The 21578-nt window shown below is 39.4% G+C and overlaps 1 protein-coding gene across 1 annotated transcript in view; it reads right to left on the bottom strand.

The window, feature by feature from the left end:
* Window positions 1–975: 975 nt before the first annotated feature.
* The window catches only part of spred2b (sprouty related EVH1 domain containing 2b), a 61904-nt gene continuing 41301 nt past the window's right edge, over window positions 976–21578 (bottom strand). The window contains exons 4-6 of the mRNA XM_062995943.1: window positions 21210–21274; window positions 5446–5607; window positions 976–3768 (exon numbers count right to left, since the gene is read on the bottom strand). Of these exons, the coding sequence (XP_062852013.1) occupies window positions 3118–3768; window positions 5446–5607; window positions 21210–21274 (878 nt within the window). The 3' untranslated portion in view covers window positions 976–3117. The remainder of the gene's footprint in view (window positions 3769–5445; window positions 5608–21209; window positions 21275–21578) is intronic.

The raw sequence follows: 21578 nt of genomic DNA, 5'->3' as shown, positions 1-21578 counted from the left end.
GGACGCTGTTGGCTGGATATATTTTTGGTTGGTGGAATATTCTCAGTCCAGCAGGGACAGTGAGGTGTTTAAAAACTCCATCAGCGCTGCTGCGTCTTATCTACTCATACCAGCACAACACACACCACCACCACGTCAGTGTCACTGCAGTGCTGAGAATGATCCACCACCCAAATAATAACTACACTGTAGTGGTCCTGGGAGAGTCCTGACCATTGAAGAACAGCATGAAAGGGGGCTAACAAAGCATGCAGAGAAACAGATGGACTACAGTCAGTAACTGTAGAACTACAAAGTGCTTCTATATAGTAAGTGGAGCTGATAAAATGGACAGTGAGTTTAGAAACAAGGAGGTGGCTTTAATGTTATGGCTAATCGGTGTATATGTAAGTATGACAAATAAAGGTGTTCTATTCTATAAGATATGCTGTAAGAAGCCACAAAGCAGGAACACACACTCACATGTCTGATCACCTAAACCTGGAAAAACATCAGAGCAGCCAATCCAACTTTTGCATCCATTTAGACGGTGGAAAGAAACAGAAGTACCCAATGGAAACCCATATGGACACTGTGAAACATTCAGCCATGTAAACAGATAGTAGCCAGACTCAAGGTTTGAATCCAGGTCCCGATGATGGAAATTGCTGCATGGCATCTGACCTAATGTGTCATTATTATATAAGCTGTTAGCAATTGGAACAGTGTTTTTTGTTCTGATTGTCCTTTTGGGAATAATTGAATGTGTGTACAGTCTGATAAATTCCAGGTAAAGTGCTATCCTGTACACGTGGATCTGTTCAGACTGGTGCTGGTACAAAGTACATTAAAACTAATATAAAAAGCTTAAAAAGACCACTAGATTTCAGCAAAGGAATCAGAAATTAGAACTTTTCACAATTAATAATTCAAAACCCTTGTGTATTAATGCAGTATTCAACTCCAAGCAGTATAAAAACAGATTCAGTACGTAGGTTTCTGTCAATTTATTTTTATTGGGAGCTAGAACATATGTAGAACTACTTACTGGCCAGGCCACACTTCTGGTAGTTCCGATATGATCTACCGGTATTTACAAAGTTCTGATTTTCTCGTCCATCCTTTCTTAAAAGCAAAGAGCTTTAACAATCATACATATTAAGAAACTATAAAAAAAGAAAATAGAAATAAAAATGTACATCATACACTTGATATAGATTGTTTTTGTTTTACAGAGGTAAAAATTCTTATTGTAAAAAACAAAGCGAATCAATACAACAGGGTTTATCTAATCTTTACTTCAGTACACAAGGAGCTAGATCAACAATATGCTTCAGGCACTTTTTTAAACAGGTAAAATGTGTGTACCTGCGAGACTGCACTCAGACACATGTACAGACGATGCTTTTGGTTAAAGGGTTAACCACAGGTGAACCGGGCTCTTGGTGAACAGGGTGATTTTCAGTATTGCCAAAGCTGATGAGAGTAAGAAGGAATGGACTGTGGACGAAGGACGTTATTTACTGTGAGATGGTTTACATCGGGACACGCTATCAGGACTTAGCTTGAATGCGTGTGCTGAATGTTTATGTATTAAGCACACAGTGTATGTTATATCCACGTACTCTACACTTACAGCAGGGAATCGTGCACAGACGGGCCTAGCAAAACCAAATCGTATTTTCTTACTGGATGATTTATATTTGCAGTGACTGGATGAGTAACTTGAATGTTTGAGACACAGCATACGTGCATACCGAGCTGCCTTACAGATTGTACGATGCTAATTTCTCAAGTCCTTCCACATTTTATACACACATTTTAATTCTCTTGATTAAAAAAGGTTCATTCATTCGATTTTTTTAATATGGTAGAAAAATATTCGTTATTTCCTTCTGATTTAAAGAACTCACAAGGAATTGTCCTTGAGCAAATGCAAGGCTTATTCAGACATTCCCATGCCAGACGCAAAAGCATTTACCCATCTCTTTGTTTTTTTGTAAAATTAAGGCATTTAGTATCATCAGTTTGGCAAAGTCTCTCTAATAAGTCTCCTGCTCTTGCAGGCGTTTGAGCAGGATTAGCATAAAAAAAGAACAGAAATATAGTATTAACAGAAATATAGCATTTTCTTTTCAAGCTTAATATGCAGGGATATATAACATTCCACCTGGTTCCTATTCCAATAGCAGAAACTATGTCTTTATTTCATTGTCCCTTTTGGCTGGTGATTCAATTGACTAAGAAAATAAATATGACAAAAAAGACCCCAAAACACTCTTTGGATATCAATCATGGTAATTTAAAAGATTTACAATTCTAATAAACCCAAAGGAAAACGTCTATTTAGAACAAACAAGGCTGTTGATAGAATAATCTATTTGAAACGTATACATGAGTATACAGTATTTACATATACCCACAATGCAGCTTATGTAAATTTGGCTTAAATACAATAACAATACTATGCTGTGATACAATGTTCTCATACCCTTACAACGCACATGCAGGCTTCAGCGGTCTCGCGCACACACACACACACACACACACACACACACACACACACACACAATCAAACACACTAACAACCTGACTATAGGTGTAGTGTCTCAAACTAATCTCAAAGTTATTGTTCTGTACGTTTCAAAGGTTTCAGATAGATTACATCTCCCCTAGCTGGTCATGGCAACCCAAAATCCAAGGACTTATTCTCCAGTCAAGCATACACATACACCCCTAAAAACGATTCATTCAAGTTCTGGAAACTAAAAATCAGTGTAAAAATATAAAGTACCTGCATAAGTAATGCTTAACAAGTCGGCTCCTAAAGGGCCACCTGAAAAGAAGAGCCATATCTTTTACTGAATAGAAACGTCCAGGAGATGAGAAAACATACACAGGAACACACATACACTCACACACACCCACTTATATATATTTATATATTCATATTTATATAAAAAAGGAAAAAAAATATTCAAGCCAGTTAAATGCACCATTATTTCTTTATATCCGTCCAGAATAAGGATTGAGAGACAGACATTAAAAAAGAAACCTAAAATGTTTTCCTGCTGTCCTGAAGCCCACCATCTGCATAAGTTCAACACGTGATGTAAAGGGCGGAATTCGAGTCAGGGGTCACGCGGAGGCCTTGTGCTTCCCGCCGCAGCAGCCGCAGGCCACGGCGCAGCGGTGGCAAGCATGCAGCGGTGGGTAACAGCACAGGCACGGCGCGAGCAATGCCAGCCCGAGAAGAGCAAGCCAGCGCAGACAGAACCGGTCGTCGGCCGTGTCACACGAGCAAGGGTCCGAGTACTCTCCCTCTGGGTCTGACATGCAGTGATAGAGCAAGCTGTCGGCGCACCACATGCAGCTGAGCTTCCGAATGCAGGTACGCGTCGGGTCCGGGGCGTCGGGGCAGCGGCCGCGGCCGTTCTCCTCGTTCCGGAAAATTCCGCCACAGTAAACGCAGTGCCGCCGGTCACCCATACAGTCTTCCTCATCCTCCTTTAGTTTGAAGCTGGGTGGCTGAGAGACCACAGCTCCAACCCCGGAGCCTCGCCGAGCCTTATTCAGATCAGAGCCCGGCGTATATGGATAGCTGTAGTCATGCTTGCCCGGTGTCTCACCTTTTGTAAAGTGCACGTATGAGTCAAGGCCCTGGGCCCGTGCTGCCGCGTGCCTGTAGTCCTCATAGCCTGCAAGCCAGGCACGTTCACGTGGGTTAATGCGCACGACCTCCTCCTCTTCGTCCAGGAAGCTAACGCGTCTCGCCAACCTCGGTGCTGGCTGCATAAGACACAACAAGCAGCCATGTCATTTTCAGAGACATTGTACAGCCATTGTATGCTACTAAATACCAGAGATGTTCACAAGTCACAAAATACGAGTCCGAGTCAAGTCACAAGTCTTTAGACTAGAGTCCGAGTCAAGTCACGAGTCAATATAATAAACACAAAACATATATTGGAAATGTAGCGTAGAAATAAACAAATAATATGTAGGTTCAGATAAAAAACAAGAACAGATTAGCAACTGTATTTTGCCCTTTTACTTAGTGCCTTTACTTTCCTAGTCATTGTGCAAATGCACATTGTGCAAAAGCACGTGATAAATCACGGCACAGCAGCCAAAATCCAAAACACAGCAAAAAAAATCATAACCACTGCTTACCTTAGCTTATGTTCTTCCAGATGCTATTAAATTTACAACCGTGTGTTGTCCCGTTAGGAAAATAATCCGTTATTTTGTAAATGTGTGCTAATAATTAAAAACCTCCAAACTTTTCCCGTTGTGAAGTAAAACACTAAGTTTCATTGACAATCATCTGTGTGACGCAAACTGAATAAATGCAAATAACAGCATTTCTTACTAAAATTGAAATCAGAAGGTCTGATTGGTTCAGAAAGCGGTCTTTCAACCATTAGTGCCAATTTTGTAGGAGCGTTCCATTTACCCCAGTTGTCCTGTGAAGTGCACTACGTAGGGTATTCCACCATTTTTTATGTGAGATTCCAATCCAAAGTTAATGAAAATGTTCAAATGAAGTGAACTTCAAATATAATTGTCACACGTAACTGATGTTAACACATGCTGACGCTAGGGACTCTTGCTGTTTACGAGTCATGAGTCGAGCCCGAGTCTTTTGAGACGAGTCCGAGTCGCTGTGTGTGCGACTTACGTGCGACTCAGACTCGAGTCCCCATCTCTGCTAAATACACACCTTTACCATTTAAATTCACATTCATTAATATTCATAGTGTAAAAGTATATAATTTAATTTTGTTTTAGCTTGCCCTTCAGACATTGTGTTCTCTGTAGTGTCTTTGCTTTTGCTTGTAATGTTTAAATGTGAATTGATTACTTGCTGTCACCATCGTCTTTATACCAGCCTGGCCGGTCATATTACAGGCACAACTGGCCGTGCCTGAGGGAGGTAGGTTGACAAGGTTTCCTTGCTGCTGCAAAAATAAAACCTGGCTGGCTGTTCAAGGCACATGCAAGGGGGTGGATGATTTATAGAGTGCATAGTGTGACTTTCTGTATGTGATACGACTCTTTGTACAGTGCAACAAGGAATTTACAATAAGGGAATCGTAATCAATTAAACAGTGAATTATATTTCTTCTAAATGATCATTATAAGTGACCAAGCCATAATAATAGGAAAGTAGCGGTTAAGGTACTAAACTAGTAATCAAAAGGTTGCTGGTTCAAGCCCCACCATTGCCAGGTTGCACTGTTGGGCCCTTAACCTTCAATTGCTTGGACAGTATACTGTCACAGTGCTATTAAAGTGCCCCAAAGCAGCAAAGCAACATTAAACCACGATGCTACCTCCAACAAGCTTCACAGCTGGAATGAGATTTGCCGTCGGCCCGTGGTGCTATTGTTTCCCTCTTAACATAGAATTATGCATTTCTGCCAAAAAGACAACTGTTTCTTATAGCCATAGAAAATTACCCACCTGGTCTAGGAAGTAGCGTTCCGGGGTCCTGTACTGCTCGTGAAAGTGGCCCAGGATGTAGTGATGGCGGTGGGGTTCATAGAAGGTGGAGGTTGTTAATGGCTGTATGACCTGCCCCTTCTTCTGGGACGAGTTGGAGAAGCTGTCATTGGCTAAAGGTGGCTAAGAGAAAAAAGAAAACATTGAAACCAAATGTAAAAATCAAGTCATATTCAAGCATGATTGCAGCAAAGTAAAGTCCAAACTGCTCCTGAATGAGCTTCTTAAAGCCCGGAGCATATATTATAACATTTACATCTAGCAGACCCTTTAAACCAAAGCGACTTACAACTGGAGCTTAATACAATGTAACCAATCAAGGGTTAGAGACCTTGCTCTTGCTCAGAAGCCAACAGTGGTAGCTTGGCAGAAGTGGGGCTTAAACCAACCTAACTTCTAAATACAAGGCTGGCACCTTAACCACTGAGCTACCACTGCCCTATGTATGGTTCAGCTAGCAATAAGGCAGTTGACAATGTGTATTCATACATATAGATGTGTTATTTTAATGCACATGTAATAAATGAACATAATTGTGGCAGCATTAGTGCTGTTCTTCTTCTCAAGCAATATATACAGTATATATATATATATATATATATATATATATATATATATATATATATATATACACCATATACTTAGTTGTATTTTTTAATTCTATGTAACTGTCTATTCAAAGCATTTGACTATTTAAAGTGCCTATCCAACCATTTAAAGCTTTTACACAACCATGCAAAGCCTCTGTTTGACCACCCGAGGCAACTGTCTGGCCATCCAAAGTAACTACCCAACCAGATTCCTATCTGACCATCTAAAGTGCTTATTTGACAATCTGAAACACCCATCTAAACATCCAAAGCACCTTTTCAACCACAAACCTCCACCAACCATACAAAGGCCCTATCCTGACAATCTAAAGCATCTACCAGACCAAAATAAGGCTTCAGACTCCTGCTAAGATTCAAAGGGTGAGGCTGAAAGAGGATGATGAGAGGATGTAGTGTGGTCCAGTGTTTAAAACATGTCACCAAACAGACAGGTGCTGTGCTAAGTGCAGTTTCCATGATCTCATAGGCTGTGCAGCTATACACAATGCAGTTCATATACAAACAGACGCACACATAAAAGTAAGCAAACCAACATGACGTGGCGTGACTCAACTTCACGATGCAATTCACACAAAAAAAGCCCTTCCACCGCAGGATTTGTGAAAACCTCTCTGAAGTCCCCCTGTTATTAGACGAAACCCTAAATGAACACAGGCTTTGGTTGATGACATCATCATGGATAAGAGTTATGGAGTCAAAGCTTACTTACTGTAGACGGTTCTTTCTGCCTCAAGAACACACTAACTTTCTAAAGCTCCATTAATGCGACCAGAAACAGTGATTATATTAAATCACGACAAAGGGAAAAATTTACTAATTATGAATACATGCCAGCTTTCTGCAACATGAAGGAGTCTTTTATGACCCCATGTGTGTATTAGTGTAAGCTCTGAACTGTGTTTGAGAGGATGAAGTCAGGCGGAGGGGAAATGAGGGTGGCTTCGCTCAGCACCACATCAACCACTCTTACTGGCAGGTAGAAGTAAAGCGGAGGCCCCGAAACACAGCCTTGTTTCAACATGTCTGAGAATCAATGGACACCGTCTCCTCCCTGCTCTATTCCCTCCCTCTTCACCCTGACCGCAGGTCTGCGTCCGGCATGTGAACGGCAACACAGCCCTTTTCTCCCAGGCCGCGCTCCAATCAAAACTTTGGCACACTCGCCAGACACAAAACATGGTAGAAGTGCAGACAGCCAGCTGCCTGTGGAGAGACGTACAGTATATGCAGATAGAAAGACGAAAAAGCTGACAGACAGAAGGGTAGGTGGACAGACAGGAAGACGGACACAGGCTTACAGGCAGGCCGGATGGGACACAGCCCAGTGATTAGTGGCTGAGCGTCTGGATGTGCAGCTTCCGTTTGACTGCACTGCTTGCCTCAACCACCACCACCTCCCAAACCACCAGGTGGTACATGCACACACACACACACACACACACACACACACACACACACACACCTTTGCATTCAGAGGCTCTGAACCTTTTCATCAACTAAGCCACAACAGGCTGCAACAGTGGCCAAAATTGGCTTCTGCAGGCCACACACACACAGGCCTTCAGCAGTGGGGCGATCCTACCATGTGTCCTACCAATAGCCCTCGAATACCTGTCATACAAAAATATTACACAAGCTGTATCCCAAACATATTCTTTTCAAAAGGCCTCTAATGTATAGATCAGGACAATTAATGTTGTATAATTGTTCACTTCATACGGTCCTATTTTTTCCTATAATTGTTCTCTCTCATAATTTAGCTAATTTTTAATGAACTGTCTTATGCTGCTCTCTTTGTTTTTATCTTAATTATTCTTGATGTTGATGTACTATTTTGATTTTGTACTATGATTTGTATGGTGTATGTACGTATTTGTTTTGATTATTTGTCTTATGTAAAGCGTCTTTGAGTATCTTGAAAAGCGCTATATAAATAAAATGTATTATTATTATTATAAACCTTGTACTGGGTAATTACAACTGCAGTCTGTGACCAAGGGCATGCCAGTTTCCATCTAGCACAATTGTAGTGTACACATTTAAATGGACTAGAGACTAGGCTACATTTTTAACACATAACAGATTATTAGTTAGTTAAAAGTTAACAACTCAAGTAATAATTTGTTTTTATGTAAAAGCTATATTTAATAAAATGTGGCACATGTAGCAATAATGTAAACTGGTTACAATCACCATTATCAATCCATTATCAATTCACTGTTTCCAACCAAAATAAAAAAAAGTGTGGAAACTTTTTAAAGATCCCTCATATATATTTGCATCTTCTAATTATTGTTGAGAAACACCAATCCTTTTACACATGCGGGGCTAAATCTACCCTAATAATGGTCTGACCACTGTCAGACTAGCAGCTAAGAATGCCTGATCTGGTGGTACTGATGTGGTGGGGTTTAGTTAAACCTTTGCATGCACACAAGGGCATATCAGATTTATATATCTCTATATTCTGTCTAATTTGGCACACAACTAGGACGTCACCCTGCACTAACAGTCTCAGCTCTATTTTTACCTAAATTTTCAACTGTTAGCTGTTAGTTCCATAGTGTGATTCATGTTTGGAAGGATTCATATGCAACTGGATTCATTTGCAAATAATGCATCATCACAAATACTTTCCTTTTTTGTCTTCAAGGACGAATTACACACTACCTGCTTATACCATGTTATTGCACGTGTATTGTATCTATCATTTTGTGATCAAAGTTAAACCACATGTATTTACACAGGTAGTCAAATGTATCTCTGGTTAGCCAGATTGAAATCTGACTCCCCCCCTCTGTAGAAAATTCAAATAAGCTTATATTAACCACCAGCTTTCTGAGCTCTGTGCTGTTTTCAGTTGTTATATGCAAAATAATGCTGATGCAGTAACACCACTCTTTGCTGTCCGGCCAAACCGAGGGATCGGGCAAGACGGGCCTTGGCCAGGGAGGTGATAAGTTGTATAAGTTTGGCATGTTTGTCCAAAAAGTTGCATTACATGGACTGGCTGCTCGTCACTGCACATAAATATGGGCAGGTGGGTGAATGTGTATAGCACCATGTGAAAGATTGTCACCCTGTTCAGGGTGTAGTCCTTTTTAGGGTGGCACTGAAGCCATGACAAATTTGAACCAAAATCAGTTATTGATAAGAAATGAATAAATCAATAAAATGTATAATCCATAACATGAATCAAATAGCCAGTAACAGAGGGGTGGGGTAGAATACATTAGACTAAAGAATTCACAAATGAACCAGTGCAAGTGGCACATTGATTGAATAGGTGCTGTACAGCTACTGCTCTAGAGTACTAGGAACCTGGGTTCGCTTCTTATCTATAGTTTTGCTAATTTGTGTACTCTTTACATCTCTGCATGAGTTTTCTCTGGGTAAGTAAGTAACCAGGTGAGTGTGTTTACTCTAAGATGGCCTTGCACCCTGTACAGGGTGTTTTCCAGTGGTGTGGGCTCAATTGCCACCGTGATTAGGATAAAGTGAATAAGTACAAATGAATAAATGATTTGTGTGAATTGTGAATGACAATTATTTACACAATCAACATTTGGCCACTTATAAATTATACAATTTTGAATCAAAAGGATTTCTGTACTTTTCTCAGTACAGGAAAATGTGTTTGTTATTCTATATGATAATATATAACAGTGATTCTCCAACAGTGGTACCCTAAGCACTCACATGTGGTAAACCACATGACCTTAGAAATGTTGCTGCTTTTTACTGAATTGATTGCATAATCTTTGCAAAAAATCCATATAAAACGCTTTTATATTTCACTTTTAATAAAGCCAGTGGGTGTTTAATAAGAAAAACAGGCAGGCTACAAGGAAACCAAAATTTGCTGCAACCATAAGTTCCTTGCACCATTTTCCAATCTCAAGACTTAAACTTTCCAAGGCCGACCACTTCTGGCAAAATAAATAGCTTTCAAAAATTAAGCAATTAATTATGGCTGTAGGAAAAAAACTAACAGGAAAAATGATTTTAGCTCTGACAAATTAGACACACCTGTGAATAATGAAGAGAATTGGCCGCAATACAATACAATGCAATAATGTGATGAGGAAAGAACCAGAACCAGAACCACAACAGAGCGGACCCTACATATAGAGCTATTGGGTACAAGGGTGTATGTGGTGCTGATTAGATGACCTGAACATTAGATGGGCAGAATAATGGAAACTCCTTTTCTACAATTGAGTTAATGTGATTTTTAAGCCACACCCATTGCTAACAGGAGTATATAGCATAAAACATATAAAATGAATGTAATATTTTCAACTATGTAACCTATGTCTTATTTCAGCATGACTGTGTCCCTGTGCACAAAGCAAAGTATATAAAAATGTGGTTTGATGAGTTTGGTGTGTAAGAACTCTAGTGGAGTGTACCTAAAAAACCTTTTGAATAAACTAAAACAGTAATTGCATACCAAGCCTGTGTGTCAACATCAGGGCTTGATCTAACAAATGCTTGTTTAACTAAATGGGCACAAATTCCCACAGACATACTCTATTTAATAAAAAGCATTTTTACAACCACAAAGTGTCAACTTTTAGGGTTTTGGAATTTGTCCAACATGCTCTTGGTTGGGTGTCCACATACTTTTAGGTATATAGAGTAGGTAGTGTTTAGGGCTTTTGTTTAATCAAAGGTTGAGAACCACTGGACTATATAATGCAGGTGGTGAACAGGGATGAGTAAAATACATAAGAAAGTGTGCTGCAGTACCACTAAAATAGCGTTTTTTAAATATGACAATGAGTGCCAGAGGATGATTGAGGGCGCATGTACTATGCTGAATCCAAGGCTCCAACTCTGGCCTTGACCATGCCGTCCCGATCTGTGCTTCCCCTCTGTGTTCGCATAAAGCCCTCAGTACTGCTGGCCAAGAATAATACAGGCGTCCCTTGCAGCGCTGCCAAGAGCCCAAGCCAACATGATTTAAAAATATATTTAGGGGGATAGCTGGAGCTGGCCTGCTGGAGATAATTAAAAACACAGACTCTTAAATGTTTACATGGCAAGCCTGAAAAGCACCTTTAGAAAAAAAAACCTTGAGAGGGAGCAGAAAACTGGCCTAAAATTTTAAAAGAATAAAAAGTTGAACAAGGAGATCAGAGATCAGATGCAGCATTTTTAACCAAAAATCTCAGACCCCCTTAAAATGTAGTCATCTTATCAAAGTGCTCTAAAGTTGTGGTGCGATAAGGATAAAGAGGCACTTCAAAGGTGCATGCGGCCCAACTGTGATTCAAAGGCATACCTTTAGAGCAAGATCAGGGAATACAGCCAGCTTAATGACTCACAATCAGTGGCATAGTGGGGGAGGACTGGGAGATAATGAGTGGAAGGAGAGAACTGGGTCGAGGCAAAAACCTTTCGGGGGCTACAATATTTTGAGTAATTTTACCAATGAATGAAGACTAAGAGTTAAAACAATCAGATCAGACACTAAATAATGGCCATGAAGTTATTAAAGAAAAAAGTTCAAGGAACTGGTTGACCTCAGATAACTAAAACAACAATAAACCTTAATAAAACTATGACACAATGTCTTTCATTAAAAAAAAAAGCCTAGGGGCTGTGAACAAGACTAAGCACATGACAATACTGAAGGCAGAATTATGACAGGACAAGAATAAGCTGGATTGGAATCATGACATGAACTGCATTATCAGGGGCTAGTCTGCTACAAGCACTATGAGACCGGGGGCTTTGGAGAAAGCTGACCCATCTGTGCAGCCAACCATCGCAAACCTTCGGCAGAGTAATAACATGACATAAAGGAATGTATGAATACACACTGGACACTGGGTAGCATCAGCGAAACTAAAATAGTTAAACACGTGTAATATACAATTAAAACTTATCATTATTATTTTTATGGACCTAGCTTTCCAGGAATCACTGGGTGCAACTGCAGGGCCTCAGCCAATCCCGACCCATCCATTCCCCCTTTCTTCCCCATACATATCCAATCATGTCTGTGTGTACATGCCCAACCGGCAGATAGCATTACTGGGGATTTCAACCCTGGATCCCACTAGTAGTGGGCTAAAGTTGTATACCCCGACCCACCTGGGCACTAAGATTATTTATGAGGAATCTTCAAAAAGTTTCAGCACTTATATATTGTCGTTGGAAATGGTGAGGGTGAGAGGAGTAGTAACTGGTCGTGTCTGAGAGTCTGAGAGAGAGCTTATAGTCCTGATTTAATGCCATTTGATTTCCACCTTTTTAAACACTCAAAGAAGCTTTAAGGGGAAGAAGATTTTCATGTGATGATGATGTGAAAGCAGAGGTGCATCAGTGGCTACATGCTCAACCAAAAAAATTTTTTTGCTAATGGCATTAAAAAGTTGGTACGACGCTGGGAAAAATGCATCGGAAGGTGACTGTGTAGAAAAGTGTTGTCATTTGTTTTTAAAATTCTTTATTAATAGAAAGATTAATATAAAGAACCCCTAGTACCACCTATTATTTGACCTGGATTACTGAAACAAAGGACTGACCATTTAATCTTCCACATAATTTTTTAGATTAGTTTTTCTAGTTTTTATTAAGTTGTAGCTTTTTATTTCATTCCAGTGCATTGCTTTTCTCTTCATCTACTCAAATGTAATTGTAGTAATATTTAAATTTACCTATAATAACATAATGCCACTCAAAACGGAGATGACTAACACTAGGACAAGTGAGGGAGGACTGCAGAAACTCCCTGCATAAAAAAGCACTGATTCCTCTCTGTTTCTCTTCCGTTCCACAGGTCAGTTAGTCCTTCATATTCCACTTCCTCTGCACGTCCTCTAGGGGCCTGGCAGTGAGCTCCATACAGAGTGAGGCCTTTCCCTCGGCCCAGCTCTGCTGCTGTAGCACAGGAAGTTGTCAATCACACCCTCCTTCCCCCATTCGACAGGCAGCCGGTGTCAGAGACACAGCCTTTTTCTCAAACAGTCAAGTGTGTTTACTGACCTAAACTGAATTGCTCAGTGTGTGCAGCACGAAACTTTAGATACAGTACACACCCTGCTCTAATTCAACAATTACAAATGACTTAAACTCAAAAGTCTTTTGAGACATTTTTAATATATGCTTATTACACAGTAGTAGTAGTACTGAATTGCACAACTGCATTATTACCCCATGTTTGAATTTTTAAGCACTTTAATGGGCTTTACACATTATGCACTCATTATACTGCTGGACATCATGTGTGTCAGCTGCACTGGACACAATGTTCAAAGATTTCAATGTGTTTTTCCCATCACAAACTGCTAGATATAATAAATGACTGTACTGACTCAAAATGCACTGGATATAATGTCCTGAGATTCCAATGTTTTCACTGGATTATTATCAGGAGACTCGCATGTCGAGACACTAGCATTTACCATCACAGCTTAATGAACTGCCGGAAGTTATGAACTATTGTGCCTTTAGCTGAAAAACAGCTTTAACAGCCTTCACACTTGTCGAATGGATTTCCACAAAAATGTGAAGGAATTTGTCTGTAGCAATTAATGATTATTAATACAAAAGAACATACAGTATGTTAGGCCAGGCACTAATGACAGTTAAATAATAGACTAAATAATAAGTTAAGATTTAGCTAACTATATGTAATTTCTTAACCTGACTTTATGGAAGGTGCAAGCAGCTGACTGAAGCTGACTTTAAATAGCTGCAACATCACAAATTAATAATCCTGGCCTACAACATGAATTCATGCATTTAAACAAGAGCAGGCAAGTAGAACTTGTTCTGAATGTTTTTTTTTTAGTTTGGCTTTCATAACCTGAGTTTTCTCAAATGTAATGCAATATCATTGACAACATAAATTGAGTAAAAAGTTCATTTTTTGTTAATACATGAATGTCAGAATTTAGCACTACTGCAAAACAAGTTTTATAAGTGTGTTAGTAAAACTGACGTCAGTTCCTCAGTACCAAAGGTCAGACTTCATTGAGTCTTATCATTTCCCTTGAAGCACATGCTCAGACAACTTTGAGCATGTGAATGTAATCTACTTGGCAGAAAAGAACAACGAGAGTTCTTCAAAACATTTCCGCACTTTTTAACACTCTATTTATTAAGAATTTCAAAAACAAATGACATCCGTTTTCTATACAGTCACCTTCTGATGTATTTTTTTCCAGCATCGTACCAACTTTTTAATGCCATCAGCAAAAAAATGGTTTTGGTTGAGCGTGTAGCCACTGATGCACCGCTGCTTTCACATTATCATCACATGACAATCTTCTTCCCCTTAAAGCTTCTTTGAGCCGTTCAAAAAGGTGGAAATCAGATGGCGCTCAATCCAGACTATAAGCTCTCTCTCAGTCTCTCAGACACAAACAATTACTACTCCTCCCACCTTTAACGTTTCCAACCAAAATATAAAAGTGTGCAAACTTTATTTATTTATTTATTTTTTAATAATCCGAGTTAAATATTGTTTTAGCAAAGAGTAGTCAACCCTTGCTTATTTTGATATGAGTAATATGGACACTCCTGGACTAGGCTTTTTCATTAGGGGTTTTGGACCTGAAGCTCTGTAAAGTCTTGTAAAGTGTTATATTTATTTAATTATTAATTAAGATAATAACATCATGTCTTACACACTTTGGTTACAATAATGACAGGACAGGTAGCTACTGGTTACACAAGATTCAACAGTTCACAACTAGCGTCATCATCGGTGGGCGTTACATAACCAAAGTTAAGAGCAGTAATATCATGGCGGAGCGTGTAGATTATGTGCGAGCATTTGTACTGCTGTTACAGATGTTTGTTTTTATGTAAAAAGCATCGATCTAACAATCGGTGATAAGAAGACGTGACGTGTTTGTCGCAGTTGTTGTTTTCTTTAGTTCATTGATGTGAGAAGCGTTTTGCGCTTCGGTTTCACCGCGACCCTCGGCACAAATAGCCGATTTGCTCAGCGCTCGACTTAAGCGGTGAAGCATCACTAAAGTTCCACAACACGAACAAACATCTGTGTGAAATAACCATCAAATCCACTCTAAAATACCACATGTATCTGTGTTTAGCTGGATTTACACGTGTGGTGTTTATGCAGCTCGGGGAGTTGAAAAAGCTTCACGCTTTATTTTTCACGTTAAGCGGTGTTCGTTCTGTCCGGGTCACTTTTATCACGTAATATCACACAGTTCACCTTTTTAAAGGCGCTTTGAAAATATCACCGGCAAACTGGCTCAAAATGTAATCAGGTGAAGTTTAAAAGGTAAAAATGCAGCATTAAGCTCCATACGAGACACCAGCTGACGCCATTGTTGCTGTCGCTATGCTGTACAACATGACACGCCCACAGACGGACGTCACGGTTCACGCTGAAAAACCAAGTATTCTGTGGTGCCAGATTGGCCCGCTAGTTCGCTGTCTGGAACCTCTTTTTTCCGGTGGAAACACGCGGAACCGGTTCATAATCAAGTTCGGGAACCGGAACGGGTGGAAAAGGGGTATCAAAGGGCATGTCTGTAAAAGCATCCATCATGTCTCCTGGTTAAAACAACTGTCTGACCAAAAACACACAAATCATATCAACACTACGTCTTCCCAGAAAGCTACAGAACATCAACAACTACCAACTGCACTTGTTACAATGTTGATTTTTCCTGACCGACTTGACAGGCATTTTTAAAAGTTGTAAACAACGTGTGATGTGGACAGGCCTGCTTAACTGCTGGCTGCCCTGCAGGTGACTCATCCAGTGTTGTGCTTTTCTAAGTCTCTTTTCTGCATGGCATGTCAATGTTATGGCTTATGCAACAGAGCCATGCGAGGCACGTGAACACTCCCACTGGCCTGGCATATCCTAGCATGCTAGACATGCTGCTTTGCAACTTAGACAGAATACATAATCAATTCTCAAGGCTATTGTTGTTCTACTGTTAGTGGTTAGACTGAGCCTTTAACTGTGTGTGTGTGTGTGTTAAAAGGACACACCCAGTTAACTGGAAGTGGTTCAACAGTCTCTGAATGACTTCTCTGCCTGTTCTGAATGAACTGAAATAGTCTGGGGTTAAGTATAGGTTAGCTTAGAAGAAATAATTTAAGCAGAATGCACACCCAGGCCCTCCTACTGAGCACAATCACTCAGAGCTGTAAATCCAGAACAACAGCAATATTATGAAAGGTCATCAGCAGCGCCAAATGCACCAGTGCAGATTAATACACTAATATATTTCACTATGTAGCTTACATTTACATTTTCAGCATTTAGCAGACACTTTTGAGGGTTACGGGCCCAACAGTGGCAACCTGGCAGTGGTGAGGCTTGAACCAGCGACCTTTCGATTACTAGTCCAGTAACTTAACCGCTAGGCTATATCTGCCCTAACAGCTTTACAGTAAAGTTTAAAAAATATGTGCTATATGTGCTACAATCGTAGACACAGACTGCATGTGCTTGACTGGACTGCCTGCAGTCTAGAGCTGTCTCCTATTAAAAATGTATGGTATGACAAACTGCAACAATTAGTGTCCTCAGTTCTCAAACTATTAAAAAGTGTAATTAACGGCTGGGCGGCTATATGAACAACGTTTGGCTGTTGTTCATCCAGGGAGGGAGCCAGATAGACGGAGCGCTTCAGACGTTCTTTTGTGCCAACTGCCATCAGACTGCATAACAATAGCAGAATACACAGACTGTCCTCACACTAATGAGCCAGCTTTCCCCATACAATAACTCAAGATCTCCCCCTACCCTTTTGCCCAGCACTGGACTCTGTTTTATTATTTACACATATGTATATATTAGAATATATAGTGTTTGTATTATATTGTAGTAATTGCCATACTGATGTATAATAGTAATTGCATTGCATAGCAAATTTCTTTCCTTATTTTTTCTTTTTTTTATTCTATTTTTATTTACTCTACACTGTACTGGAGCTGCTGTATCACTCGAATTTCCCCCATGGGGATCAATAAAGGAATCTTATCTTATCTTAGATAGGGACCTCATAACTGATGCAATTGCCTCTGCTGGCTGATTGATGCCGTCTGCACAGAGTAGAGCAGGGGTGGGCAATTAAATTTTTCAAGGGGCCACATAAGAAACTGGGACTGTTGTGGAGGGCTGGACCAATATGATGAACTTAATTCTGCTCAATATTAATTTTACGTCTTTATTAAAATAAGTGAATTGTACAGTTCTAATAATCTGTTACTGTTTAGATGTTACAATAACAAAATTAGAAGTAGGCAGAGTAAAAACATCAACATTATTTTACTATTTAAACAAATGCAAAAAAAAAAACTAATGTGAACAAAATGTGCAGGTTTTTTAACTTTACACTATTTTGTTTGGAGTCTAATTACCTCATTTGCTGTTTTTCAGTCCTTTGTTATTGTTGGATATTCTTTTTAAAATCACAAAGCTGGTTCTGACTGCTTCAGTCCTGGATGTGTTAAACTTTATAAAAGTCTGTGTTGCTTTTGCAGTTTAGTTAGTGAAGCTTTAGGTGTGACGCTCCGCATCCTTCATGTTCTTGTATTTCTCCGTTTAGTACTGCGATTTAAACCCTAAATTGTGATCCTTAAACAGCTTTACACCTGACTTCAGTAAATAAATAATTCAGAAGTTCACGTCTTGTTTAAAACTCGACCGTCAATCACACTCAGTTCTGTTCGCCGACACATTACGGTGAAGCTGAAAACACTTGCACACACGTAAAACGAAACTTACGGAAATTTAAAGGCATAGCGCTCCCGTCAGAAACAATCCTGTTATATTGCATGTTTGATGTACATTTATTTAGGTCTGATTCATGCGGGCCGGTTGGGGATGACAATACCCATACAATGCCCAGGTCTAGAGTAGAGGAATAATGCAGTTGTGGTGTGGCTCTTCATGCACAAAGCTGATCCACATATGAACTTGCCTCCTGCAGGTGAAAAGTTGTGCGCATGTGTCGGAGGGGGCGCGTGTCAGTTTGCTCTCCTCAATTGGGGCGGACAGAACTATTAAACATTTAAATCACAAACAGTAAAATGGTTTGCAATGATGCAACTGGTTTAATGATTTAAAAATAAATGGCTAAGTTACTTTTAAAATCACTAAAAAATCAGATAGAAAGTGCATTTGAAGCTGCAAGAGCACAATTCAGTGCAACTTAAAAATCTAATACAAATTTGCAAGTGATTTGAATACACTGCAGTAACTGCCTACCCAACCTCCATAAGCACATGGCTGTAATTAAAGCAAATGGTCTGGACAAATTGACTTTCCTTTGGTGCTCAGAATGCCTGGCTAACATGCCTTTGGCCCAAAAGTGAGACAGAGAGAGAGAGAGAAAGAGAAGCCATGAGGTTTCCCCTGAACACCATCTCACCTCCCCCTCCCCCACCCCTGCATGGCAGTTAATCATAAAGGCAGTTAGCTAGGAGGCAGCTGCTAATGATAGTTTTGCTGAGGGGAGCAGGAAGTCACCTCCTGACCCTGCCTGCTGCTCCTCTTCTACCGTGACTGCTACCAAAAACTGAGGACAGAAAAGCACAACAAAAATGCTACAGCAATAGGAAACCTGCCCAGTGTCTCGATATCGTCTAACTATCTCTACAGAAACAAAGAACTGTCTCTCTCATGCTGCAGCCTCTGAGGGGTAAAAATACTACAAAAGCCCAGCCTTTTTTTGGATGCTTCATACACAACCATAAGGTTTATTAAAAAACAGAAACACAGCTGGAGGAAGGCCTGTGTGAACTATGTGGGTGAGAATAAAACAGATAGTGTCTTATGAGCTTTCAAAGTGCCTATGAAAAAGTTAAATAAATCAACTTTACTTCACAAATTTACACTTGTATAATGCAAATTAAGAACACATCCATGACCCGTAACCAATCATCTGTCATTCAGAACAGTTAGACCAGAGTGGGATTTTAGTATCAATATTTTCATTTCACTTTCTAGTGATTCAATTAACAGTAAATTAACATGTTAAAATACATTTACAGTGTATTTCACTATTGTATAAAGTGTTAAGATAAACTAGAACATCCATGTACATCAGTAGCATTTACATTTTTGGCATTTAGCAGACGCTTTTTATCCAAAGTGACTTACAGTACTGTGACAGTATACTGTCTAAGCAATTGAGGGTTAAAGGCCTTGCTCAAGGGCCCAACAGTGGCAACCTGGCAGTGGTGGGTCTTGAACCGGCAACCTTTCGATTTCTAGTCTAGTTCCTTAACTGCTAGGCTACAAATGCCCTAGCAAATTTAGCAAACTTAATATGCATCCAAAGGCATCAGTATTCTGGCACTGTGGTAAAAATTACTACATTGAAGAGTGATGACAAATCAAATTGACACCAGCCAAAGTGCCAGCTAGCCTAAATGTTCACAAGTAAAATTTTAGTACTGCCGTATGCATCTTCCGTCATTACAAGTAAGCTACAGAACAACAGCCAAATGTTAAACCATACTATAAGAGTCTGTTTTATATGTAAAATCTTTAATTATAGCCAACATGCTGCCAGCAAGTAGCTAATTAGTGGAAGTTAGTGGAATTTTCAGTTAAAGGAACATTATTCAAATCTATGCCTAGCCTACAATACAAAGCATAACTTTCTATAAAGTAGATAACAATATCAGTCCAAATACCTTGCCAGATTTTATGTTTTGGTTGTCATTTAACAGCAAGAAAACCAGAAGACAGGTTGCTAATTACTACCTGCCCATAAATTCACATCTGTAATGGATAAATACAGCTGGAATTTAGAATTCTTAGATTTTGTGTAGGTTGCAATACTATCAGAAGTGAGAAATAACACTATAGTACCATGTTACTGTATCTTAATGTGAATATCTGGTATTTATACTTGATAAATATTCTGATATTTGACTTTTATTGTAATACTATTTTGTATTTTAAAAGAAAATCTATACTTTTTACTTACTAGTTAATTTTCAAAAAACACATTACTACGAGGGTTCTTAAAAAAAAAGTTTCTGCACTTTTTAAAACTCTATTAAGAATTTCAAAAACAAATTACATCACTTTTCTATTTAGTCACCTTCCGATGCATATTCCCAGCGTCAAACAAACATTTAAATGCCATTTTAATGCATTGCTGCTTTCATATCATCATCAAATAGAAATCTTCTTCCCCTTAAAGCTTCTTTGAGCGTCAAAAAAGGTGGAAATCAGATGGCGCTAAATCTGGTCTATAAGCTCTCTCAGTCTATCATACCTAAACAATTACTACTCCTCCAGCCCTCACCATTTCCAACCAAAAACTTTTTGAAGATCTCTTGTATATTATTCAATCAAATGTCCTGTGCCAAAGCTTCTGTGTGGATATGGGAAGTAGTAGCACACCAGTTAAACTATTGGACTAATGATTGTACAAATAAGGGTTAAAGCCCTACCACAGCTAAGCTCCCACTGCTGGAGCATTGATCTTTAGCTGCTTAGACTGTTCTGTCTCAACTGTAAGTCACATTGGATCTGTCAAATGCAGAGATGTAAATGTATTTAGCCCAAATTAGAGGCAACAGTGAGTAAAGTGAGTGATTCAGTTGTGGCTAGCTGTCACTACACAACACTAATGATATTAGAAACTAGCCTGATAAAAACTGGTAAATGCTTAGCCACAAACAGCACATTTTAACCTGTAAATAAAACATTGTAGCTATATTTTCTTTTAACTTTTAGAGAAATAGAATAATGTTATACTTAATGTATTTTACTTCTGTTGCATTATTGTATTATTTGTACTTTTATTTAATTAAAAACTGTAATTCCGCCACCTCTGGTTAGAGGTTAGAACATAACAGGTCAACTAACTAATTGGTCTAGCCTATTCTGTTTAGGAGTACAAAGCTCTACTACCTTCAAGGACCCTGTCATTCTTTAATAGCTTAAGGTTGTGAAATTTAAATGGTGATGTCACTCTTATTGTCATTCTTAAGATATGTTTTTTCTGTTCAGTTGAATCCCAAAGCACAACTAATGTAAAAATGACACCCAACAATTTAGAACAGAATGCATTTTGTTGAGCTGTATTCAGTATGAGCTGGATTATCAATGTCATAACTTGTGTCTGAGAGGTAAAACTAGCTTACTGTGAAGACATCATCGTCTCCGAGCTCAGCTTCGTTCTGGAGTGTTGAAGAGGAAGTTGTGGAACCTAAAATCAAACACACACACAGAGATACAGATGACATGACCGAACAGAACCTCACATATCCTGTCTGTTAGAGACTGTGAGTTAGGGTGGGGGTTGGAAAGACAGAGGAAGAGAGAACGAGCATGAAGCGACAAACTGACCGCCAAAGACAAAGTGAGACAGCAGGACCAAGAGAGATGAAGACACAGAGACAGAGTTAAACACAATTGGTCACATGTGGCTGCTGAATGAGGAATGAAACCTAACTCTAAGCAGCCATTCCAAAGCAGATCTCTGAGGCCTGCATCACATTCACATTGTTACC

Source organism: Trichomycterus rosablanca, chromosome 5 (genome assembly GCF_030014385.1).
Source record: "Trichomycterus rosablanca isolate fTriRos1 chromosome 5, fTriRos1.hap1, whole genome shotgun sequence".
Lineage (NCBI taxonomy): Eukaryota > Metazoa > Chordata > Actinopteri > Siluriformes > Trichomycteridae > Trichomycterus > Trichomycterus rosablanca.
The sequence above is the reverse complement of the archived record's forward strand: the minus strand, read 5'-3'. Positions and strand labels throughout refer to the sequence as shown.